The sequence below is a fragment of the Aptenodytes forsteri genome, unplaced genomic scaffold, assembly GCF_000699145.1.
Source record: "Aptenodytes forsteri isolate BGI_AS27 unplaced genomic scaffold, ASM69914v1 Scaffold273, whole genome shotgun sequence".
Classification (NCBI taxonomy): Eukaryota; Metazoa; Chordata; class Aves; order Sphenisciformes; family Spheniscidae; genus Aptenodytes; species Aptenodytes forsteri.
This window is the reverse complement of record NW_008795041.1, coordinates 3,204,185-3,229,512: the sequence shown is the minus strand read 5'-3', so window position 1 is coordinate 3,229,512 and position 25,328 is coordinate 3,204,185. Positions and strand designations below refer to the sequence as shown.

The 25,328-nt window shown below is 39.2% G+C and overlaps 1 protein-coding gene across 1 annotated transcript in view; it reads right to left on the bottom strand.

The window, feature by feature from the left end:
• Positions 1-25,328, bottom strand: part of CNKSR2 (connector enhancer of kinase suppressor of Ras 2) — a 205,549-nt gene that overhangs the window by 168,611 nt on the left and 11,610 nt on the right. The window contains exons 4-5 of the mRNA XM_009276936.1: positions 20,119-20,321; positions 7,652-7,739 (exon numbers count right to left, since the gene is read on the bottom strand). Coding sequence (XP_009275211.1) covers positions 7,652-7,739; positions 20,119-20,321 — 291 coding nt within the window. The remainder of the gene's footprint in view (positions 1-7,651; positions 7,740-20,118; positions 20,322-25,328) is intronic.

Here is a 25,328-nt window from a genome sequence, read left to right as displayed (position 1 = left end):
ACTCCAGGTGGGGTCTCACCAGAGCAGAGGAAAGGGGCAGAATCACCTCCCTCGACCTGCTGGCCACGCTTCTTTTCATGCGGCCCAGGGTACGATTGGCCTTCTGGGCTGCGAGCGCACATTGCTGGCTCATGCCCAGCTTTTCATCCACCAGTACCCCCCAGTCCTTCTCGGCAGGGCTGCTCTCAAGCCCTTCATCCCCCAGCCCGTATTGATACCGGGGGCTGCCCCAACCCAGGGGCAGGACCTTGCACTTGGCCTTGTTAAATCTCATGAGGTTCAGAGGGGCCCACTTCTCAGGCTTGTCCAGGTCCCTCTGGATGGCATCACATCCCTCAGGCATGTCAACCGCACCACTTAGCTTGGTGAGTTTTCCACAGAAATGGAAAAATCCATTTCCAAAGAAAAAGAAATGCAGTCTCAGTCTTCACTCCTACTGATACAACCAACATAATCTTAATCCATCGTCATTAATGATTAAATTTAGCATTTATAAAGCATTACACAGGAAGTATGGCATATCCTCTGTCTGCCTCTATTCAAATGGAAACTGTGATGCCACTCAACACGCACTGACACAGAGCCCATAACAATCAGTATAAGAAAAAAAGGTTTTATTTAAAGGAAACATATGAGACACTAAACCACATTTTTCCCCTCTGTCTATGCTTTATCTCAGTTTCCACCAAATTTCTGCTACTTTCTGCAAGTGCTTCCATCAGTGCATGAATTAACCCACCAGTCCCTGACTCTTTCACTCAGACTCCCACTCAGGTTCCTTTTCTTGGAAAAATTTAACAGCTGCCTTGGTTTACCAGCTAAAGGAAACATATGAGACACTAAACCACATTTTTCCCCTCTGTCTATGCTTTATCTCAGTTTCCACCAAATTTCTGCTACTTTCTGCAAGTGCTTCCATCAGTGCATGAATTAACCCACCAGTCCCTGACTCTTTCACTCAGACTCCCACTCAGGTTCCTTTTCTTGGAAAAATTTAACAGCTGACTTGGTTTACCAGTATATGCCCCATCAAAAAGACTACTCTTTTTTCCACAAATTATTCTGCTTTGTGTTTCATTTTTCCCCATGTTCAGAGGCTGTCAATCATTAATCTGGAAGGAAAAACAACCAAATAAAAAAAAAACCAAACAAGCCAACACCAACTCATTTTTTGCTTTCTGGACACTAAGCTTCTTATGTACTCAGCAATCTTTTTTTTTTTTTTCTTCTTCCATCCATGAGGAAAAGAAACCGCTTTCTCTAAGAATGGAAGAGAAAACACAGCTAACAAATTCACAGGACTTTACAGAGTGGGTTTTTATTAAAGCATGCAGTGGCTTCATAAGCTACTTTGAAAATGTCACATCACAGACTACACAAGTTTAGGAAAAAAACACTCTTTACAGCATATATCTCAATGACAACTAATGAGGCATCAAATTATTTCTAGTAGTGGTTCATATCCCTATAGACTATTATTGGTGTTTTAACCTTTGAACTATTCCGTGCCTAATCCCATTTTAAAAAGGACTCCAAAACTTAAATTAAAAGACAACAATATATCTACAAGTAAGCCATTTCAAGGGGAAAAAAAATATAATAAAACTACCAGAATCAGAAAAAGGCATCAGTGTTAAGCACCTTAGGCATTTTTTACATTACATTAAATTACATAAGAAATTTTCCATAGAAGTGTGCTAGAGAAATAAGTTACTCTACTATGAAAAAGAGAACAACATTGCTAAAGAGCATAAATTGAAACTACTTTGATATAGCTTCTTGTAAACAAAAAACAGTTTCATACTTCCAACAATCCTTTAAATTCTATTTTACCTTATACATTACACATTGACTTCTAAATGTGAAGAAAACAACTGCACAGGATAATACGTATCCTGAAACACCACTACTTCTGAGCACTGCTCTGAACCTTATGCAACAGAAAATCTTGCATAAGAGCAGCACTTGAAGAATACAAGGTGAGTCTAAATTTCTGTCTGTGTTACTTGCAATGAGTTATAACACTTTCATATGAATACCATTTGGATTCCATGTACTATAGGCAGATATTGCCTGGGTATTGTTTTTAAGGGTGGCTTTTTTGTTCTGTTTTTAACTTTTCACCACATCTATTTAGCTACTCACTTGTACACCTACCCCCCTACTTGTACACTTATCAGAAGTGAGGCATTTTGTATAAACAGTGTACTATGCATATATATTTTTTTTTTTTAATTCCAAGAATGTGGCCTCCTCACCATGAATTATTTTTATTAAAAAAAGGCGGAAAGGAGGGGATTATTACCATTGTAGACTAACAAAGATTTTTCTGCAAGCATTTGATAATAAAGTTGGGGTGGAAGAAATAATTTTGAAAATTTAAATTAAAAACTTTAAAATTTAATACATAACTCTTTCCATCAAACACATGTTGCTTTGAAAATCCCAATAATTTGGAAGCACAAAGCAGCTTAAATGAGGAACCAATCAAACGTTCACACCACTAAACTATTAAAGGCAGTTTATTGGCTAAAGAGACCTGAGGAAATTAGCTAGTTGGCATGACCTAAAATTCAAAATTTTAAAGCTATATTTAGCGAGTCCTTAAAGTCCTTAATAACTAGGACTTAAAAACGAAAGCCAGGAATTGTGATAGAAAAGATTATATGAGAGATACTTTGTAACAATAGTACTAAGGATATTAATTATTCTTCTCTATTCATATATTTGATATTGTCCTTACCAAATTAATAGAGCCATTTTATATTACCGCATTTGGATTCTGAGTCGGGATGGGGGGCTAACATTCGTCACGTAAGTTACAGCCATTTGATTATAAAAAACACAATGTCATAGAAAAATAGCACATTACTCAAGAAATAATTTGTGATCCTTTTCAGTATCTTTTATCTGAAAGATAGCAACGGCTAGAAGTCCAACAAAGATTACCCCTCTAGCATGGGAAGTGAGTCCATTGCGGCATGGAATATATGGACACTTACTTTTTCAAATCTCAAAACATCTTTAAATGGGGAATAAGCTCCAAATCACTCAGCTGAGGCAGTGCACCAGGCACTTCTGTACGTGCTCTATATTAGGGCTTTTAGCTCAAAATCCCAGGTGCCTATATGTCCAGACAGAGTTTTTGTGGATGGTTGTCTTGGTCTTCCCTAGCTATCTTCCATCCTGGCCATCACCTCCCAAATTGCATCACTCCAGTTCTCACCCCATGTCATCCGAAATCTGAGTTTACCTCCAAATGTTGCTGTGAGACAAATGAAGTCAGAAGTATGATCTGTGACAACAATGCAAGCCAGGTCTATGTCAGCCAAGTGACTGTTCTCCATCTCCACCCCTGTTACACAGAATTGCTTCCATCGCATAGTCCCTCTTCAAAAAGGTGTTTAGGCAGAACAGTAATTGCAGTGAAGCTTTTATAAAGGAGTATTTACAGGCCTACAGCTATGCTTCTGTTGGAGCATCTTGCTAAGTAAATCCCACAAGACATTAAAGCTGCAAGATAAACACCAGTGGTTTTAAAACTAAATAAACACAGCAAATCATTGTGAAAGCTGATTAAGGAAAGTAAAAAACATGTGACGAGTGCTACTAATGATCACTATTAAACAGCAATAATATGAACTACGGTGTTCAGCAGTAAAGTTTTCTTTAAATGTCTGATAACTTACAAAGGAAATATAAAATCAGATTTTTCAGATATTCCCAAGATTTCCAGGGTTTTAATTCTAAAGAAGAAAGCTTCTTTAGTGAAACCCTAATGGGTTCCTGAAGAATAAGAGCATTAAGAATAATAAAAGCTACCTACAGATTGCCTAAGAAAGCAATAAATCTTCTATTCCTTACAGTTATCATTGTAGCTACTGCTACCTTTCTAAAACAAAACAAGCACACTTAAAAGAAACAGTTCCTGGCACTCTCTGAAGCTGAACACCCTGACTAACTAAGACAACAGCAAGACTTTCATGAATGCCATAAAGACAAGGAGCCACTCATGCTCTTCCTTATACGCATTTGTGACTGGAACAATTCTGCCGAAACAAATCTAAATTCACAAATGAACCAAAAGGGAAAAAAGCACAACCCAAAACAATCTCACCCCTGCCAACCTGTACACCCATATTCCTTTAACACCTATCTTGTACCATCAAGAAAGAACAGGCCTTTTTTACTTATTGCAGTGTAAACAGGGAGTACAGATAATACTCAGCCTCCGATTCCTATGGCGACACTCTAAGCAGGCAGACAGGTGTAGGAGAGTAAGGCAGAGAGTGCAAGGGAATGGTAGCAAAAATCATTATAGTCTCATGGATTTGTTTGTTATTTAAATCCTTTTTTTTCCCCTCCAGTGTTCTGCTGCAAGGGAAGAGTTGATTATAAAATGAAACAAGAATGCAAGCCCTGAATTAAATAAGCCATCAGCAAGGAGGATGGTATTAAGAGTGAAAACCTGCAGGAAGTGCCTATGAAACAATATCCTAAGGTCCTAACAGGGAGAAAAAGAATCCCTAAGTCAAAATAAAACAGCTGCATAGAAGCAGATGATTAGTGTGAATGCAAAGCAGGTTACAATAATAACTTGCAGTGCTCTGAGGGACCTGCTTCCACTGGCAAATATCCACTGCACGCTGGCCTGTTAGTTGGGTCCTGGGCAATGTGCAACAAACATAGAAAATGAAATGGTTAAAACAAAGTATGTGCCATTCTGCATTTTATTCCAAAGTCTGTCTCTAAGTAGGTATTATAACTCTGACTTTTCTAATTATTTAAAGGTTAAAGCACAGACACAGAAATAGATTTTCTTAGACTTCATATTTATAAAAGAGAGCAGTAATACTGTCATTTTTTTCTTCATTATCCATTTATCACTGATAATGGCGGGGGGAACCCAACAACACTTAATTCTACGAAGAAACACTGACATTACAATTAGCCTCAAAAAGTGCAAAATAATTCAAGCAAGCCAGCTTAATTTTAGGTTTTTTCCCTCCATCTTGACTAAAGAATCATTTTTGGTTAATAAATCTGAAGGTTGGCTGTAACTTAAACAACACAAAAAAACCCCAGTTTTCAATCCTGCCAGTGCTCAGTTACTGAAGTGAATACTGGAGTTCTATTTTTTTTTTTTTTTCATGAATGTCTTAAAAAAAAAAAAAAGTCAAAGGTATAAGAAAATGTACAGACTGTATATTTTTTTAATAAAACATTAAGCTTTATAAAAATCTGTTGTTAGCCACTGTTACAAGAACAACTGTAACATGGCCTTCTGTAGGTCTTTCACGAACAAAAAAAAGTTTTTTTAATTAAATTATAAATTATTGTAAGGTAGTGAAGTACTATAAAGTACTTTCCATACAAAAGAAAACGGATTCTGAGACAGAAAAAACACCTGATAAGGTGATACTGAAACATTCAATTTACAGCCTTAAGAGAGCACAATGAGGATTTTCAGCGTGTTCAGTGATCATGTAAGAGAAAAGCTCAGCGAAGACATTTTGAAATGCTACGTTGGAATGCATTTGTTTTAAGTAGAGATCAAATCACATGTGTTCGGGACTAGTAATGGAATTTTTCATTATTATTCTTCTGACTACAGCCCAATTCAATTTCAGAGCATGCTTAAATTTAGGCACATAAACGCTCCTTTTGACTTCAAAGTACGGATTCATGTACTGAACTGCTTCCTGATTGGGGAATCATGTCAGTTTTGGTGAAGATAAAACTGCTTTTCTCAAAAGGTATTAAATAGTAACATTTGCTCTCATTCACACTGAAAAATAAACATAGAGAAGTATTTACCTATACCATAGCGAATTAGCAGTATCATGGATAGGGATGAATTTGTAAGAAAATGAACTGATATTGAGCTAATTCCTGGGAAATACTGCAGCGATTGATATTTTACCCACTTTCTCACTAATAGTGGACACATGAAAATGGATCAGGTGGCTCTTCCCCTCAATTAAAAAACTAGATGGTGATGCACAGCTACTTCTGTGGAAAATGAGCAGTCTGGCCAGGGGAAGGGATGCCCTCCGTGCCTCCTTTTCCCAGAGTACTGACCCCTTCTCACAGCTCAACAAAGGCACAACAAGCCAGAGGACAACAGATAGAAAACACGCATCATGCAAAAGGCAGCCAAGAAAACAAAGGCCTGGGCTCTTCTTCCACAGCCACCACCACTGGCACGTCCATCCCAGTTTGAGGCAGGGTGATGGCGAGAAGCCCAGTGGGGAGCACGGGGCAGCTAAAGGATGGAACTGGCGGGGCACCCCTTGGCCCTCGGGCCTGGGAAGCAAACAGGCACCCTCGCTGTGTGGCCTGTGGGGAGGGAACAGCCCATGCTCCATTTCCACATCAAAAACCCCACACATAATTGAGGGAAAATGATTATTAATAATAACATAGAAAAGTGAGAAACTTTCATTTCCCAAGCTTGAACACATGGGACTAGCAATACTGCTCTTCTCCAACTCAGGTGGGAGGCAAACCCAACTAATCATCAGTGTTGCACACACTTAAGAAAGGGTCAGAGAAAAATGCATTTCTTTTATAAAAGGGAGAGTATCATCATACAAAGGCATGCAAAGAGGCCATAGGAGAAGTTTAGCTTTGCTCAGTTTGGAGTGATTCTTCTGAAAACCAGAAAAAGCCTCCTCAGCGCTCCTACCTAGCCCACTCTTTTCTCCACTCCACCTTCTCAAGTGCAAACACTCCCTCGAACTTCTGCTTGGCAGCAGTGGTCCCTTCCCTCTGCTGTTGCTGAACCGCCAGGAGAGGCAACCCTCTCCGGACCCGTTTCCCTCCGCATGATGGGCACTGCTGTACCGCATGGTCAACTGATAGTATAAGATGGTACCAAGGCCCTTCACAGCCACCAGTAGCAGAGTGGTTTCAGAAATGCATGCATCAGGGTAAATGATGATGCTCAACTGAACAGAATTACTTCAACTTCCTAGGTTATTTCTACAGAAATTGGTATCAACATTAGTTTGAACTTGCAGCAAAAGAGACTTTTCTGTTTCAGCAGAACAACAGGCAAAGACAGGAATAGACCTAAACCACACACAGAGAAGCGACAGAAGGGTGGGGAAGGTTCTCTAGATTGCACTCCCAAATGAAGCCTATTAAGCAAGTGCTTCTCAGTACCTAGTTCTGGATTTCTTGAAGGTAGGATGTACAAAAACGTACAGAAAATATTCTAGCCTCATGGGGACATGTGTCACCTTAACAGGTGTCTAGATGATACGAATTGTATGAAAGAGCAGATGACTAAAGTCCAATACATGCAGACCTTTTGAACCAGACAGTTAATTAAAAATTAAATACAAGATATAAGAAATTAAATATGTAAATTACCAAGTAGATTTCTTAAATTTATAGTGATGATATGAGACTAGAGAACCCAAGATGAATCTTACTACTGAGATATGCAGGGGCATATACACAGCACAACCCAGACTAGTATTATAAAACCAGGAAGCAGAATTTTTATAAAGCATTTACTAACTATTAGAATCCCCTTATTTTTGTTAGACACTGATATAGACAGATTAATATAAAATTGTGTGAAGAAGGTAATGGCCATTTACAATTTAGGAAAAAACAAATTGCTAAGCAGATGGTCTCATACCTGTTGTACTATTGTTGTTAGTTCCAGACAGAGCTGTATGACATTATTTCTTGTTACTGAGTAGTCTGTGACAGCAGCAAAAGGTGATCTAAAAGAAAAGAAGAAGAAAAAAACGTTGAATAGCACTAGCATATATCTACTTGCTTCACGGGTGTACAATGCGCTTAATACACATTGTTTCTAGAGATACTAAAATCACACAGAATACCCAAAATGTACTACTAAAATTGTAAAATACAGGATACATATCCATGGAAAATGTTCATCTCTCCTTGGTTTTGCAGTTTTTAAGTTCCTCTTTAAGAAATTCCATTTATAAAAGCATTATTTCTCACAGTCTTCCAGTTTACTTCTGGACTGCCTTTACTCCCCCAGAAAAAGCCCACCTTGCTTTCTGCATTTGTTTGGGAATACCCTCATAGAGGCAACCAGAGGCACCGCTTCCACCTGTGATATGAATGGTGTCCAGATGTGAATCAGATCAGAAAAGCATTTGGCTGATTCACTGGGATTCCTGGGACCTGATCTAATATCTGGTAAAAGTACTGGAGGGGCTCAGAAATAAAATCTTTATCCAAAGGGGAGAATAGCATTTAGAGCCAGATATGCATCAACGTTCAGAAGCAGATGCAAAGGCTAAATTGGAGGCACAACCGAACATCCCCACACACTGTGCTACAATCAGAAGTGCTTAGTGAAATGAAAAGTGTAATCCAGCATTTAGAGATTTCACCTACATGTATCCTATACCTTAAAACTTCATGTTAGAATGTTTAAAATGCTTGCCTACCTAGAAGCTTGCTTGTTTTCTAGAGGCACTGCTAAAATATATTTGGTTAGTGAGGCTGGCAGTCATCTGATTTCTGTACTACAAGTCTGTGTTAAATTATTAACTCAACTTGGCCTATTTTCTATATTCAAGAAGTAGCCAAACACTAGGCAGGACTGGTATTTTCTCCAAGAGGAGTCAAAATTTTGACTTCATTAGTGTGGCAAATGAGGTTTTTATGGGCATTATTAGCAACGCAAGGATGGCATTTCTCCCTAATATACCTGCTTCAAACATTTAAAACAAAAAAAGGTGGCAAAGAACCACAAGGACTGTAATGTCTGAATAAACTAACAACAGTAACAACAGATCATGCAATGTGCCAAGATCTCTAAACAATACTTTAAGTGTGGTTGCCTTTAAATTAAGCTGGGTGACTAGTCCCTTCCCCAACTGCCTTCTTTCATCACATTTTAGAGCATACATATTCGTATATACCTTTAAGAGTTTTACAGTGCTGGTTGGTATTATGCCTTCCTCTTTTAACCCTGAAGACAAGTTTCCAGTACAAAGAACTCTGCTATAAGCATGTCCAAATGATAACTACAAATATAGTTCTACTGGTTCTTAATAGGTTTCTAAATTTCTTTTCCATATGCAGAATTACTGAAATTTTAGTGCAGGCAGATTTGGAACTGTCCGTAAATAAACCCATGTGAACTTCCCTATCTCCTCCTGCTTCTTCTAATGCCATCTTTCTTCTCCAGGGCTCCCACTCCAGCCCTGATGGTTCATAAGACAGAATGAACTTTGAGGTGCATACTCAAGTCTAGCAGCTTTAATTTGATGTAATACATCATACAACAGCATATACTTTCTGCCCGTATTTTCTAGGGAGAAAAGCAGTACATTCTTTTTAAAATAAAAGTACAGAAACTGGAAGCTAGGCAGAGTTTAAGAAACACAAAGGCAACAAGAGAGTGAGGACTTAGTAGACAGCATATGGGTAAGTTTCAAAAGGTGCCTTACAAAAGCTATTTGACGCAGACATGTAATCACAATTCAAAGTCCAAGTTTTATGCAGTATATGGCAACTGTAGAGTAGGTACACGCTACGGCAGGCCTACCCACAGACACATGCACAGAGTATTACTGAAGTTCTGGAGACATGTGAGCGTATTAAAGGATAAAAGGTAACTGAACTGCTTGGTTATGAACCATAATTGTGTTTTAAAAAGTACATTAGCCAAGATGTACAAAAACACTCATAGTTTTCCTTTCAAAATTGTAACTGTTGAGGTTCTGAAATCTACCTGAAACCTTGATTTAAAAAGGTCATGTTCATTTATGAACTCACTTTTATTGAAGATAAATGGAATCAAGCCAGCAAATGGTATTATTTTACTTTAAGTATGGATGTTAATACAATCTGATCCTCAAACTACACAACTGGAATCTATTTGACATTTCAAAGCCTCCAGCATTTCTCTAAACAAAATCGCATGGTAGGCTTTGACTTGTAATACCGCATCATCTTCCCTCATACTTTTACAATTTAGTTTGGTTTCATGGTTCATGAGGAAAATAATGACATTTTTACCATCGTTGCTCTTAGTGAAGATCCTTAGAAATGCCCCAAATAAACTTTGTTGACATTAAAAAACAGGCAAAGGGACGGAGACTGACTTTTTGTTACATTGATGTTTACACAGTGAAGATTTACTGAAAACAGCATGTGAAGCAGGCAGCAAGGGTGCCAGCAGGAGGGAAAAGACTACTAAAAATCATTAACTAATATGTAATATTTTGAAAAGCACTTCACAACTTGGAAGGATAAGGAGACAGGTCCATGTTATACAGACTTTGCTCCTGCAGAAAACGTAAGGGGTCCTCAAGCTGCCTCCTCTATAGGTCTCTGTAGCTTATAAACTGACTCCCTCACATCAGTTTCTGCGATGCCTCTCTGGGGTATTGCTGCAAATTGGACCAGTAAAATTGAAATTCCCTTTCCTCCCCCTCCGCAGTTCAGACCACTTCCCTGGAGGCAATCTGCACGCACAACTATAAAGCCACTACTGCGTAAGCAGCTGGGGAAATGGTAAGGACAAAAGCCTCTTTAAATATTTACTACCAAAGGAAACGTATTTTGATATTGCATCCCAAGGCTCAATTTGAACAGTGAAAGTCCAGCAAGACTTAGCATAACAACATGCCAGCAGTTACAACCAAAATATCAACAGAAACTTCATTGTAGGATCCCTGACTGGATTTCATAAAAGACACAGTGTGAAACACCAATCTGACAAAAAAACTCTTCATTAATAATATATCCACTGACTGTAATTTTAATACAGCACAATAGTATTGACTTGCAACAGATGAAACAATATGTATAAATGCAAATAAAGTCTACATACACTACAACTTTTCAACTGACTGCTAAAACACTTTCCTTCTCAAGGCATCAGAAACACACCAAGTAAAAGGAACTCCTTGTTTGATTAGATTGCTTCTCTCTACTTTTTAAAAATTATTTCCTTGGCTTGGCTGCGCCATTTCTATCAACTTCCAATTTCTACTCTTTTCGTTCAAAGCCACATCTTTAACAGTCCCTTGGACCTTTAAGTCTCAGGCACCTCCCAGGCTCCAGTGAAGCAAAGTCCCTGAGAACAACTGCAATTTTCAACATGTGCTGTCCAATTCAGTGCTCTAAGTTAAACAAGAACTAAAGAACTGCCCTGGACTGGGGCCATATGTTGCCCCACTTCCTGCTGTGACATTGACCTCAGTGTCCCATTGTCTCACCTCTCTCTCAGTCATTTCCGAGACCTTTTTCCACATACATGTCCCTATTCATGGAACTTTTTTTACTCAGTTTCTCTTGTGATTAATTTGTTCTTCCTTCAAAACCTCTCTGTGATTCTCTTCCGTTGCAAGACCCACATAAAACACCTTTGTAGTACCACAGAGCACCTACCCGACCACATGCCCTTTCCATTCATTTCCTCTTCGAGACCTCTGCTGGTTTCTCCTTTCCATTCTTTGTCTACCCCTTCTATGCCTGGTATCTTAAGAAAAGGAGATTTATGCAACCACATGAATACTTCTGCACACACGTGCAGGATGTTTTTGCCCTTGTTCTCACCTTCTGCCTTCTCCCATTCCAACATTTGAAGCCATTAGCCATTTTCAAACCACTTTCACAAATGAATGGGTAATAGGTTTCAAGGGTAATGAAGTTCATACATGTTTTGTGATCATGCCTGCAGCTGGAAAAGTGGGAGCCTCTTAATTTTGCCACTGTGCGAACCCACATTGTGAGCCTGCACCTTATTAGACACCACAGATTCCAGCGAGACGAAGAGCTTCTACCTACCTCATTCACAGGGGAAAAAACTTACAATCGGTGCTTTTTTTTTTTTTTAACATTAAAGTCAATCAACTTCAAGACCCTAATTTATAGGAAATAAGGTTTCCCTAACACCAGGCATGACAGAGCTACTGGTTCTTTTCACGTTTTTTAAACTGGTGTTTGAGATAAATAATAAAACACCTCTGAAACATGAATTTGTTAATACATGTGGAATGCAGGCTGTAACACACATGCATGTATGCATACACTTTCATGAATTGAGACCTAATTAAAAACGTTAGCAGTATCAGCATCTTTCAAACTGAAAAAAAATTATATTCTCTAACACTAATTCATTAAGCCACCCTGAAGGATTGGTAGAAAAAACAGCTACATCAGTATAGCACAGCTAATTCCCTCACAGAATTAAGAAATAATACGATTCAACAGCTATTAATACTCACAGCTACTGATTGCACATGAAGGAAAATCCTTCCCAAACAATTAAAAGAAGATGTGTATTGTGAAGGATATGCATACACTCGGTATTTCTACATTATCAACATTTTTGACCTCATATGCTTTAGCCTCCTCATCTGTCTTCTTCATATAACATTTGGTTAGTGGAAAATGATACATAGAAATAACTATTTCACTTTAAAAAGTTGCAATTTGGATAAATACAGACTGCTGTTAGTAAAAGCATTGCCCCAAAATAAAAGTTAATCATATTTCACCACTAGTTGCAGTACTGAGCTATTTTATAACAATAGACATTGTGAGGGGTTTAAAACCAGTATCATACTTACTTTAGCATCCTAACAAGCAAAAACATCCTCAGAGCAATTTGATTAAACATAACAGTCCAAAATCTTTTAAAGAGCGGTAACCAAATCAGTAATATAACTTGGTCTTCAAAGGTTACACATTAAGCTCAAATAAAAATCTGAATGTACAATATTGTTGCATATATATTTGTGCCAAAGCTGTCTAAGATTCATAGTTTTAGGCTTTCATGAAACAAACATTTTATTTGTATTTCTAACGGAACTGCTTTATGTGGAATCAGAGAGGAATGCAGTCAAATTCACACTGGATAAAGGCATTCTTTAAATGAGCGCTCTGTTAAACATTTACAGCTGTTCCAGTAGCACAATACGGTTAAGTACCATAGCATTCTTAGACAGCACTTACTGACAGGTTTGGCATACCATTCAAACAAGCATAAAGGGAAATGCATAAAGGAAACATAAGATTCACAGGTTTAAGACTGAAAACCAGTTGCCAGAAAGTGCATTATTTGTGTGGTGAGTAAAGAATCGCTAAACTCTTTGGTTTCTTTTTGTTTGGCTTTTCATTTGTTTTCCCCCGCCATCGTGTGTGCAAAACAGATTTACCCTGTCAGGACAAGCAATAACCAAGCACGGCTAACAGGACTGTATGGCTAACAGGACTGTATGAAGTCTCTTATAAAGGAGACTCTAAACCAGTAAGACTTTCTTTGTAAGTAAGAAGTTATGGGCTTGCAAACATTCAAGCATAATTTTCCCAATGAATGCTCCTCTTTACTTAAAACTACAAAACAGTCACACCATAAATATCACCAAGGCTCATTCACCGAAAACAACAAGACAAAGAAATCCAGCTGAACACATTTTACCTACAGTGGAAGAAAATGTATGCATTGTGTATGTCACCATGGTGAAAAGAGGGAGATCCATTTTTGAGTGGGGAATGCGTTCTGCTACCACAGCGCTTTCATACAAAGCAGGCTGAAAGGGTGCGCTGAAGCTGAACACCTAGAATTGTTCATACATAAACAAGAGTGTGTACATCGTTGCAGGCTGCACTTCTCTGTAGGCAACAGAGCATCACCAAAAAAAGTTTACACAGCCCACAGTGAGGCTTGGAGGTCCTGTTCTGCTGTCCAGACTTAACCACTGAAGCATTCAAATGTCCTTAACTTCAGGCACAGATTTTAGCCTTACTTAATAGGATTTATGTACACATGTAAGTGCTTTGCAGAATATTAGCACATTTAAGCCCATGCCAAAATGACTTGCCCACCTGGGGTTAGAAGTCAAAGAATTACGCCCCACCACTCTGTGAATGGCCCTAAAAGAAGACCTAGACTTGCCAGAAAGGCCTTTTACTCTGAAATTTTACATTTTGTTACTACTGTCAGCAATTTGACCCATATCTTTCATATGACCAACAATTTCTATGGGGGGCTTTTTGTTCATCTCCTTGTTCCATTTTGTTCACGTATCATGTATCGAGACAGCAGTGGTAAATTAATCAGACTGGTGCACATTTGTCAGCCTGCTAGTTTTTCTCTGGCCACAGCACTGGAAGTCTGGAATACAAAAATCTATCTCTACAAGATCTCTTTGTTCCTACTACTTAGACTTCAGTGTAATCCACAGCAGCAGTTTAAGGTTTTTATTTCTAAAAGGGGGATAGTGCTAGGGAGAAAAACAAGGGATACAGGAGAGTTGCTGTGAAAGACATATTGAATCACTGCCCACACAGATGGCTGAGTCAAACAGTACACTCAAAAAATCCAGTGTTCCCTGACAAATCCTAATTCATGACCATTAAAATCTGTGACACAACAACAGACGCAAAATGTTGTAGTAGTTATCTCATGGGAAGTTGAGTATATTTTCTTAAATCCTTAATTGAAAAATAAACTACCACATTATCTTAGTTGTGTCTTTAATGAAGACTCTATTACAGCCCTAACAAAAACCATCCCTTTCTCACTCCTAGTCTCTAAGTCCACGTTCATAGTTTATACAGATATTGTTACTATTTGCTGAGATCCAAAACATTCTTCTTGATGCTGCACAAGATACATGGTATGACGAGTCCTTGCTTCAGATACCATGGCCCAAGCACTACAGAGTAGGCAGGAGCAGGAAGCCCAGAAGCACAACTAAGAAATTTCTCTTGGTTAGTGCAATCAGCAGGAAATACAGATTTCCAGGGTGTTTGGTTGGCAAAGAAGACGGAAGTGTGGTGGAAGTCAATGAAGACAACATATCAAACCAAGAGCAACATGGAAGATGGCACCTGCAGAACCAAGGGATGCAAACAAGCTGTGTGCTAGCAGGGCAAGGAGACAAGATGGGAAGAGACAGAGCTCATGCAGCTGCCACCACACGTCACCCCAGGTCAGGTTCCCTCAGGATTCTTCCTCTTCCACAAAGAGCATTACAGTTCTTCTCAGTTAAGACTACAGTAATGAGCTCTACCTGTTAAATTTAGCTGTCCCATGAAAGAAAAACATATGATGTACAGTGGGACTTGAAGGGGGAAAATGGGACGCTTAAAGGATGTGTAAAAGATGCTTCTGCTCCCAAGGCTGCCTTCACTTTGCAGCAGCCTCTGACTCATTAGGAGACAAACTCAACACTCAACATTGTGCCAACTTCTGATGAAAATACAACCTTCTGTCTGTCTGTCAGATGGTTTGGTAAGTTCTGGGAGAAAAAGTATTGGATGAATCTGAGCACGCTTCATTCAGGACTCATCACAATTTCAGCAGTACAACCAATGGGTAGTAGCAAATTAGTAGAAAAGGGATGAGATGCAAGTACAGTATAAGAGCTGGCTGTGTCGTAACCAGAGAGGAAGTTAGTTATAAGCATTGTTCAATGCTCTAAACTTGGAGCTCAGAAGAATTTTCTGTGATCCCTATGATATCATTGCTTTTCAGTTCATATTTATCCCTGGACAAAAGCTAGGAAGTTTTCACTGGTGTCACTGAAGATGCAAATAACATGGTAAAATCCTAACATAATTTTGTTAAAGATGAAAAAAGTAGTTTGATTCTCAAAATCCTCCATGAGTTCACGGTGCTTTTAGAGCAAGAAAGCCATGGATGGATGATGTATATTTAATTCAGAAATCTCAGAGAGGCAGTGAACACCGACACATCCACACACAAAGCAATACTTTTACAAAGTGGTTTTCAGGTGGACTGTAAATGTGTGCTGTAAGAACAAAACCTTACCTGGGATTAACAGAAATAAATATGTCTAATTTAAATTTCAGTTAAATGTGCAGATACTACTGGACATACTACTGTACAGAAAAAAATACTTTTATGAGGTTAGAGATAGCTTTATGCCACAAAATTGCAATGCATTCATGTTGTGGATCCACAATAGTGAACTCACAACAGTAATCCTACTTTAATCACACATTTTAAAAAATTCTCTCTGTTATACCTTATGTTTAGCTTGAGGGACGTAAAACTTTTCACCTCAATTTTTATTTTTAGATCAGCTGCACACATTTTTCAATTGTGGTTTTTCTTCATTCATTCTAATCGTTTTCTTTAACTATTCAGTTTATTTTCTTTTCAACTATGTTTTTTTTGATTGTCAGCATTCCAGTTTTCCTAGATGTTTAACTTCCTATTTTATATTTTTGAACACTGTACTGAAAAAAAAAAAAAAAAAAAAAAAAAAAAATAGAGGGAGATCTGTACTCATTACATTTGCTACCTGGCTTCCAGACTGTGGCATACTTTGTGGTCAGGAGTATAAAGCAGAGAGTTTTCCTGTTTTCCTTGCTTGACCAGAGTGCTGCTTAACAGTATTTATCTCCCTCCTGCTTTGATACCAAACAATACATTTGCATAAAATGACTTGCCCAAACTTTGAAGGCAAGGTTGTGTGTGTTGTCACTGTAATTCAAAAGAAACATTGAGAAATACATGTATCAGAGCTGCTATATATAATCTCAGCAAAGGAAACATATTGCGCAGAAAGCAGAGGTTTCCTCCCCAGGATGGAGTGTGTCAGCCCTATAAAAGGCAGAAGAATATCCAGGAACCTGACACATCAGAGAAGGAGGAGGATTCAGAAAGACGGCATATATTACTATTCCAAAGAATACAACTTTCATGAATTACAGGAATAAAGACTGAAAAGAACACCAATGATCTAACTGGAAGTCTAGAACACCTGGATGACTGTATATATTATTCTCTAATTCTTGAGAAGTATCACTGGAGACATTTAGACGCCAAGCTGCTTTGAATATCAGGTAAGTAGTTTGTTGTTATAGCCTGAAGTGTCGTTTTCCATCAGCCTAAGAGCTAAGTTAATTGTCAAGTGGAAATGCACCAGACGTTCACAAAAGACTCTCATAGGTTTTTTTCAAGAAAGCACCAACCTCATCAGCAAATTGGCCTGGAAAAATTTGAAGATTAGGGAAAGAGTATAAAATAAAACATTATTAAGCTAAAACTTTTTTTTTAAGTCTTCTGGAAGAGAAGATAGATTTTGTGGACTAAGAAAGTAACAGGAAGTTAAAATCAGTCTAAAAAGTTTAAGGACATAATCTATTACTGTGATGACAGTTTCTTTACAGGATGTTATTGGAGAGCTATTTCACGCTCCTCAAAATCACCAGCCAACCTCTTTTGAAAATAGCTAGGATTCTCTACTAAGTTTTCCAGTTCCTAAATGAAACTAAACCAGAAGACTTTTAAAGCCTGGCAATAAAAGCTACCCTAATTTTCAGTAAAACTCAATCTCTGACATACATCTGGAAGTAGGACTGCTCCAGGCAGAGACCTGGAACAAAAAGCGTCCTCGGATCGGCCCTGCACAGTGGCACTGCAAGAGCCACAGTGAAAGTGATTCAGCAAATCACAACTCTCGCACTCCTTTCGATAATTGTGCCTGGCCTAACGAGGTCCTTATAGATTGTGTCTTACAGAAACATCGTAAAAAGAGAGTTCGCTAGAGCAGCAAGTGAAGCACAAGTCGTATGGAGTCATCACCATTCCCTACACATAAAAACCACATCATTGCATTTCTATGCAAGCTGGAGCTGCTGCTAGCTGCTTTTTCCAGACGTGACCTGAAAAACACTGCATAGGGGCAGCCTAGTATGGCTGGTACAATGGGGGGCATAACCCTAATAGCCACTTTGTTCCTCCTAATGGTTTGTTCTCCCCTCTCTCACACCCCAGAGATGGAACTGGTGTTAGAAACCAACCAAAAAACTAAGATTTGGGGCCCAGATTTCATAGTAACAGCTGTGCAGAATAAAATTAAATCCATGTTCTGGACTTTAAATACATTATTTTTAAAATCTTTCTATCTCCCCCTAGTGGCCCCAATAGCTTCTTAGAAGCAATATAATAAGCAGAATCCTATTGATCTCCAGATGTTCCCACTTCCTGAGAAAAAAGCAGTCATTGGCCTGCCTTCGTCCTAATTTGGGGGCTTCACAAAGAAGGAAGAACAAACCTAACCAAAATACCCACGCCCTCATAAATCAGAAAAGTCTTAAAATGTTACAGAAAACATTTGCCAGAACCAGGTGTTCAATCTACACAGATCTTCAAAAGGACTTTCCCAGAAATCTGAATGAAATTAAAATATCACTTCTAGGAAGCCTTATTTGGACACTAAAGACAGCATTGCTAAAAGCAGGCTACCACCATGGCTGCCCTCATTTTTAACTTCTTGGAACTCCTCGGTCTGATCAGCTATCATTTCAGATAAATGCAAAAGTCATTTTGCACTATACCGGGAGTAGAATTGATACGCATGTTTTTAGAAATTATTTTATAGACCTTCCCCCACCAACACTAAAACCTGATAACAGAATTATCTCTGACAAATACAGTATAGCTGCCTTTATAAACATGATTTTACTAAGAGGTAATTCTCGAAACACTTCTGAGCTACAAACAAATTTTACAGGCTGGATTTGTCTTTTAATATTAAAAGTGCATAATTTGGGCGGGCTGCACAACACTACAGTGACACATTAGTGCTCAGATGCAGATGTTTCCTAGCGTCAACAACTACTTTCTTCCTGAAGTTCAACTACTAAATTCATATTAAGATGCCAAAACCACATTGTTTTTCAAAGTGTTAAATGTATATGTATGCAAAAGTTTTCTTTTTAATACCAGACTATTTTATGCAAAAAAAAAAAAAAATCTCAACTTTGTAACTAACAGTCTTTATCCATTAGCCACAATTCCAATGAGAATACAATCAAGGTTATTTCTAAATAGAAAGAAGTGGCAAACACTGATCTGCCTATGCAAAAGAACATGGTTTTTTACTGTTCCTTCTATTTTAGAGCCCAGAATGATATGCTGTTCTCTGCCAAAAATGACTTGCAGGGAGAAAAAATGAAACCTACAGGTCTTCCAAGTAACAACAACAGGCTAGAGGCAGAGATTAAAATATATTCACAATTTTTCAAGTCTCAGTACTAAACTCCTTTCATGAGATTGTACTGCTTCTCTGCACATCTGATGTTAAACATCTAAATAGAAATTTAGGAGCTCAACTTTAGGTACTCTGGTTTTGAAACTTGGGGAAAGGCTAGAAAGGGAGGAGAAAAGAAGAAGCAGTGGTAGCTGCAGTCTTGAACAAAAGACAGAGTTTGCAGTTCAGCTTAAGAAATGGAAAAGATTCATGCCTCACCTAAACCTTTCATATGGAAATCATTTATGGGATAGAAGCCAGTTTTCCTCAGGAAAATGAAACACAACAAAACCGACAGCAGTAAATGCAAACAATTGTCGGATTTTAAGAATTACACAAAGATCATACTCTGCTGGATACAAAATAAGATACACCTTTAAAACAAGATAAGCATTTTATTTTCGCTCATAAAAATGCACTGTGATGCATTTTATAAAGACATACAGATAGACTAATTTTAACCACTTCAGGAGTTTCAATGATCATCTTAAATACCTGCATATTACTCTTGCTATCATTAGAAAAATATCACTACAGATATAGTAAAGAGGAGCACTTCAGTCCTGGTCCCAAATACTTCCTAGGTAATAGAGGTAAAAGTATAAGACAGCTCCAATTGCACCTACAGTTTCAGAGGTGTTTCACTGCCATTTAAAAAGCCTAAAATGCAACATGCGTGTTTACACACGCACACACACAAACACACACACAGGAAGTATATATTGACACCTATATAATAAAAAGTATGATCACAGTTTTGTGAATTTGACACTATCAGAGCAACGACTCTGACTTATGCAGGTCAAAGTGTTCTTCTGTATTAATAATAAAATACATGTATAACCTAATGATGTCATCCTGTTGCTATATTGTATTTCCAGACACATGTAGGGTTGCAGTGCATTTAGAAGTATTGTACTGAAATGCTATCTGAATTGCATGCTGACTTAACAAAAAAAAATTGCTACAAACATCCTCTCAGAATTTGTAAATGAATTCTGCTTCCATTTCAATGTCTACATTACATTTTGTAACGAAGTTGGGGTTTGTGCGTGTGCGTGATCTGGTTACCTGTGACACATTTGGGAGATTTTACCTGTCCAACCAAGCCAGCAGACTTTTAGCTGCTCCAATCAGATCCACTACTGATGTCAGAAAATCATTTGGTAACTTGCGGCTGGTCCTTCCATCATAGTGACCACTCCTCCTCCTCCCAGTGATGAAGTTCTGTAGATTTTTCGCAGATGCATTCAGTTTGTGAGAAAGGGTTTTTAGATTTTCTGTTTCCAAACCATAGTTCTGCATTGAAGAAAAAGACAAAAAAAAGAAAGTTAGCCTTGCAGCTGAACATGAAGTACCAAGAACAGCAAGACTGCTCTTCTGCTTCAAAACTTAACCATTCCTAATAATTAAGGTAGAAATACACCCACTCATTAGTTTTTAAATGTATGGCATGTTCTGTTTCTAAAGTGCATAAAAATAGAACAAAAGAAGAGCAAAATTATGAGTGATCCCTTAGCTGGTTTTACGTGCACTGAGAGAAACATCTCAAAATGAAGAAAAAACGTAGCCTGGAACACTGATTTCTCAAAGCAGTGCATCACTCTCAGTTGATCTGATGGTTCTCTCAGTAGATCTGATGGTTAGGGATCAGTCCCTTGTGCCCGTACTCACACCGATTCCTAAGATCGTACTAGGCAAGAGGGCTTGCAACTAGCAGAAGTACACAGTATGGACACAGTGTGACACCAAATTGCTTTTGTTGGTTTCAGTGAAGGAAGCATGTTCATTACCTTCTTTTTATTCCTGTTAGCAGTAAAGGACCACCAGAATCACAGACTAGAGAACACAGCGCTACTCTGCACAATGTCTGTGTTGCCCTTTTAAAGTCAAGTTGTAAATTTTGCTTCCATTTAAGAGTCAATCTCTCAAACTTAAATTATGTTCCTCAGCTGTGCAGCAGAGACAGAAATAATTATGCAGAAATATTAACAAATAGTACTTGAAAATCCTTCAAATAATACACAAATGTTGCTGAAACGGCACTAGAGAATGCCCTAATTTAATGTTCAATTACAATATAATATAGTACTGTCAGTGATTTGTTATTTGTATAATAGATTTGTTTTCCTCACAAATGCAAAGAATAATAGAGTTATTTCAAAAGAGATCTTTTGCTTTTGTAAAGGAGTAAGCAATTGCATAGACTTGAACTTACTACTCCTGTAAGAGAAAGATGGGACTTCTGAAGGTGCTCCTCGCCTTAACCACATCACAGGGTTGTAACAGGGGATGCTCACAACTTGTTCAGTTGACGATGGAAAGGGCTACTTACTATCGAAGGTGGACCATTTCCTACCACAAATGGTGATGAAGTAGGATGTAGAAAGCCCCTCAGCTGCACACAGAAAAATCCACTTCCTAACGACACCTCCTGTCCTCACTAGCTCTCATCCCAGGGCCCCAGTTTGGTCCCCACACTAATCTGTCCATAAGGAGAAGAGATAGGAGAAGGGATATATTTGCCAATGCTAACTGAAGGCTCATGAAGCTTATTTACCTGTCTTTTTTCAAAAACCAGAGAGAGGGAGGGAGGGGGGGGGGGGGGGGGGGGGGGGGGGGAGGGGACGGGACAAGATTATTTACAGCAGTTGTCATGCTCCTAATCCAAACCATCTACTAAATGAACTTAATCTCCTCTTTAATTATACAGGGCCTGCAGGAAGATTACACTGAAGCCAGGTCCAGTGAGCCCCCAGCCCTTGCACAACGTCTACTCCCAAGCAAATGGGAGATCATTGCGGAAAGGAGTGACTTCAGCACATGGCTTGTCTTCCGTCTCCCAGCCAGACCCTCTTCGTGCTTGTAAACCAAACACACTTTGTGAGGGAGCCGCTAAAACGACAGCCATCTTTCCGCAGCAGAAGATGCACTCTGGGACTCGGCTTAAGGGGGAAGTGACTATAAGCTAAGGTTGCATTTTAAAAATCTCTGCTGTAACTTCTGAGAGCATCCATATTTTGGGCAAGGAAGGCTTTGCGGGCATGTTTCTCAACTGCACAGTTTCTGCGTAGGCGCCATCCTCTGCCACCACGCTCAGTTCCCAATTAGACAAATTGTATGTTTGGGCAGTGGACTTTTCCACCATGTAAATATTCGATAGCAATTATACAACAGATAGAGTTAGGTTATAAATAAAAAATTACAAGATGAAAACAATAAATTAGGATGGAAAAGTAAAACGTACTTTATTATGCAGCTAAATGGCTCATAACTAATAACTTATTAAATCAGTCCAAATTAAAGAGATAAACATCAGATAAAAATAAATTTGTTTTTGCTGCGGTTTTCTGCGGTTGCTGTGGCTGAAAGAGCACGATGGAGATCGAGGACTCAGTAGGAACAAGTTGGGTGAAAAAAAACAGGTTCATTCTTATTTCATCCTGCTTCATGAGCACCTAGCTCATTTTGGCAAAATTAACGGGGGAAGAAACAAATAGAAGATATTCTGGATGAAAGATACATCACACAAAATGTCTTACAGATCAGCCAAACCAAAACCCCACCACAAGCGAGCCTCACGACACCCACACAATGTGGCGCTTACCTCCCCAAACATGGGGGGAATGACCGCAAACCACAGGCTGGCCACAGGGCTTCTCACAGGGTTTCCTTCTTTCTGACACACTGACACGTTGAACTTCTTAATTCAGGGGGCTGTTACTAAGAAGTTGAGTGCAATTATCCAAATACCACGCTTGCCTTCAAAGCACATGAGGTAAATGTGAGTTTCCTCAGCGGTCACCACGCTGCACCTCCCAGCACCCTCAGCCCACGCGTCTCGCGTTCACCAGTGCTCCGACACACGACCTGCGCTTCACGCCTGACCTAGTGGAAAAGGCCTGGCTCCCTGCTGCACATGGCTGCCCCCCCCCCGCCCCAGCACTGAGCCGGTCCCGAGCCGTGGAGGAGACCTCATCCCTCAGCACCAAAACTCGTTGTCCTTCGTTAAGCTGGGGGTGTGCGTGGGGAAGGAGCTGGCCAGGCCCGGGGCACCCGCTCACCTCCCCAGCCAGCGCAGGGCCCACGGCCGGGGGCCCTCGCACTGAGGCCCAGGCTGGATCCAAACGCTCCTCCTCAACAACCCCATATTACTTCACCTCCCTCTCCTTCTCCATTCCCCCTGCTTTGTCACCTTGTCTGTACTTCATCCGCTTAGAGAGGCGGGTGCTGGGTGCCAGCCACCACAGCGGGAACCCCGACAGGCAGCCTACAGCCCTCCAGTCCCACCAGAAAGTAAAACCTGCAATATTGAACACTGCAGACCAAGCAAAAAGATACCCAAAAATCTATTCTACGACAGGAAAATAGGGTGCATTTGTTTCATTTTTTTCTTTAGAAAATCAGCCCCTATAAAAGCTTAGTGGCCTCTTGTTAACATTTCAAGTGATGGCCACCTACAGATGTGCTCTTTTTCAGATGTCTTTTTTCACTGTCAGATATGTGGAAAGGAAGAGACAATGTTAACAGATACAAAGTCTATTTTCACACATACTCATCAAATGTGTATTTTCTTTAACATAAAAAACCTGAGGGACAAATGTAATGCCTAAGATACATATAAAACCCAGTCTTACATGAGGAATGGCACTGATTTCGGTAAAGCCTCCACCTGTAATACAAGACAGATACAGCCAGGGATAGAAAATACAGAGATAAATTTAAGGCAGAATATATTTTTTGGGCAGCTGTGTTTATTGAAGCCTTCAAGTAGAAGGATCCTAAAACAGCAGCCAAGCTAATAAAATCCCCACTTTGTTTATCACTAATATTTCTGGCCCACATTAAAAATGAACAAAAAGTTGCGTGTTCTAATACTGGGAAAAAAGCTTGCTCAAATAATAACTGCCAAGTTTAATCATACTTTATATGTGATAATATACTATTAACAATATGGTTTTCTTAGAAATACACTGCGTTTATTTTCAAGCAACGTAAGAAGATAATTGCAGGCAAAGGAGACAATTCTTTGTTTTCCCCTTCTCTACATTTAGCCGGCGCTAACACAAGTTATGCTTTCATTAGCCAAAATAAATTTACAGTCACTGAAAGAACCACAAAAAAATCTCTGCATGCTTGTAGAGATTATGAGAAGCGAAGCAAGTCTATGCATCCGCTTTCTCAACGAGAGGCCACAGAGCGAGATACTCTTCAGAGACACCCTGCCTCAACAGAAACAGCTCTAATGGAGTCTCTTCTGGCAATCACAAAACAAGAACTTGATGAAGCTAAGCTACACAGAGTAATAGCTTGTCAGCAGGTGTTCAAACTAAAGGTGGTGGGAACTATTAATAGACATTTTACCTGCTAATTACTTTTCTGTGGCTTCACATGACAGTGTGAGTGATGAATTGTAGCTCTTTTCTTCACATGCTGACAAGCAGCAGCTCTAATCACCACTGATTGACTTTTGTGGTTTTTTTTTTTTGGGTGAGGGGAGCCAGCCTGACTCTGCTAGCCCACCCTTACACCAGCACCAGCACTACAGGGTAGGAAAAGAGTTCGGTAACCAAACTTTGGAATTAAAGTGAACTTTTTTTGGATTAGCTTGATCAATGTCCATTAAGTTGTTCATTCCCACCCCCAATTAAAAACAAAAAATAAAAATTGGAGCTCATTTCATCTCTTCCCTGTGTTAAATTCACTTAACCCTTGCTGGCAGGGAAGTGCACCTCACACTGCTAGCACAGGTTAAAAAGTAAAGTGTTCCTAACTCATACAGTGCTAACTATCCCTGCTGGCTCAGACAGGATGTCTAGAAGCTGCTGAGACCTTTCGTTTAGGGTATTTTTACACTGCCCATTGCAAGTGCAAAGACATCTCAGCTAACTAAAAAAGCCAAGCTCAAGTCCCAAAAGACATCCGGATCTAAACACACCACAATATGCAATACAGACACAGCCCCATTAAAAAATCCAGAAATCCCTTAGAACAGATGTCTTGATCACAACTTTTATGCAGCCACGAATGCCTCTACATCTCCAAGTACAAAGGCCACATTAAGTTCAAGGACATTGTTTGACTCCTACAAACAATCCAAGATAGAGAAATGAGCATATGGCTCCTCTGCCTACCACCCTAAATAACTGTTTCTTCTCTATCAGCCCAGAAAGCTGCTGGAAACCATGTGGAGCGAAAGGCATGCAGCGACCAGTGCTAACTCTTACTGAAGAGACACAAGATGGGAAATGAAGATACTGCTGTAACACTGGTGCTTGGGGCAAAAGGAAAATAAAACCAACAGTT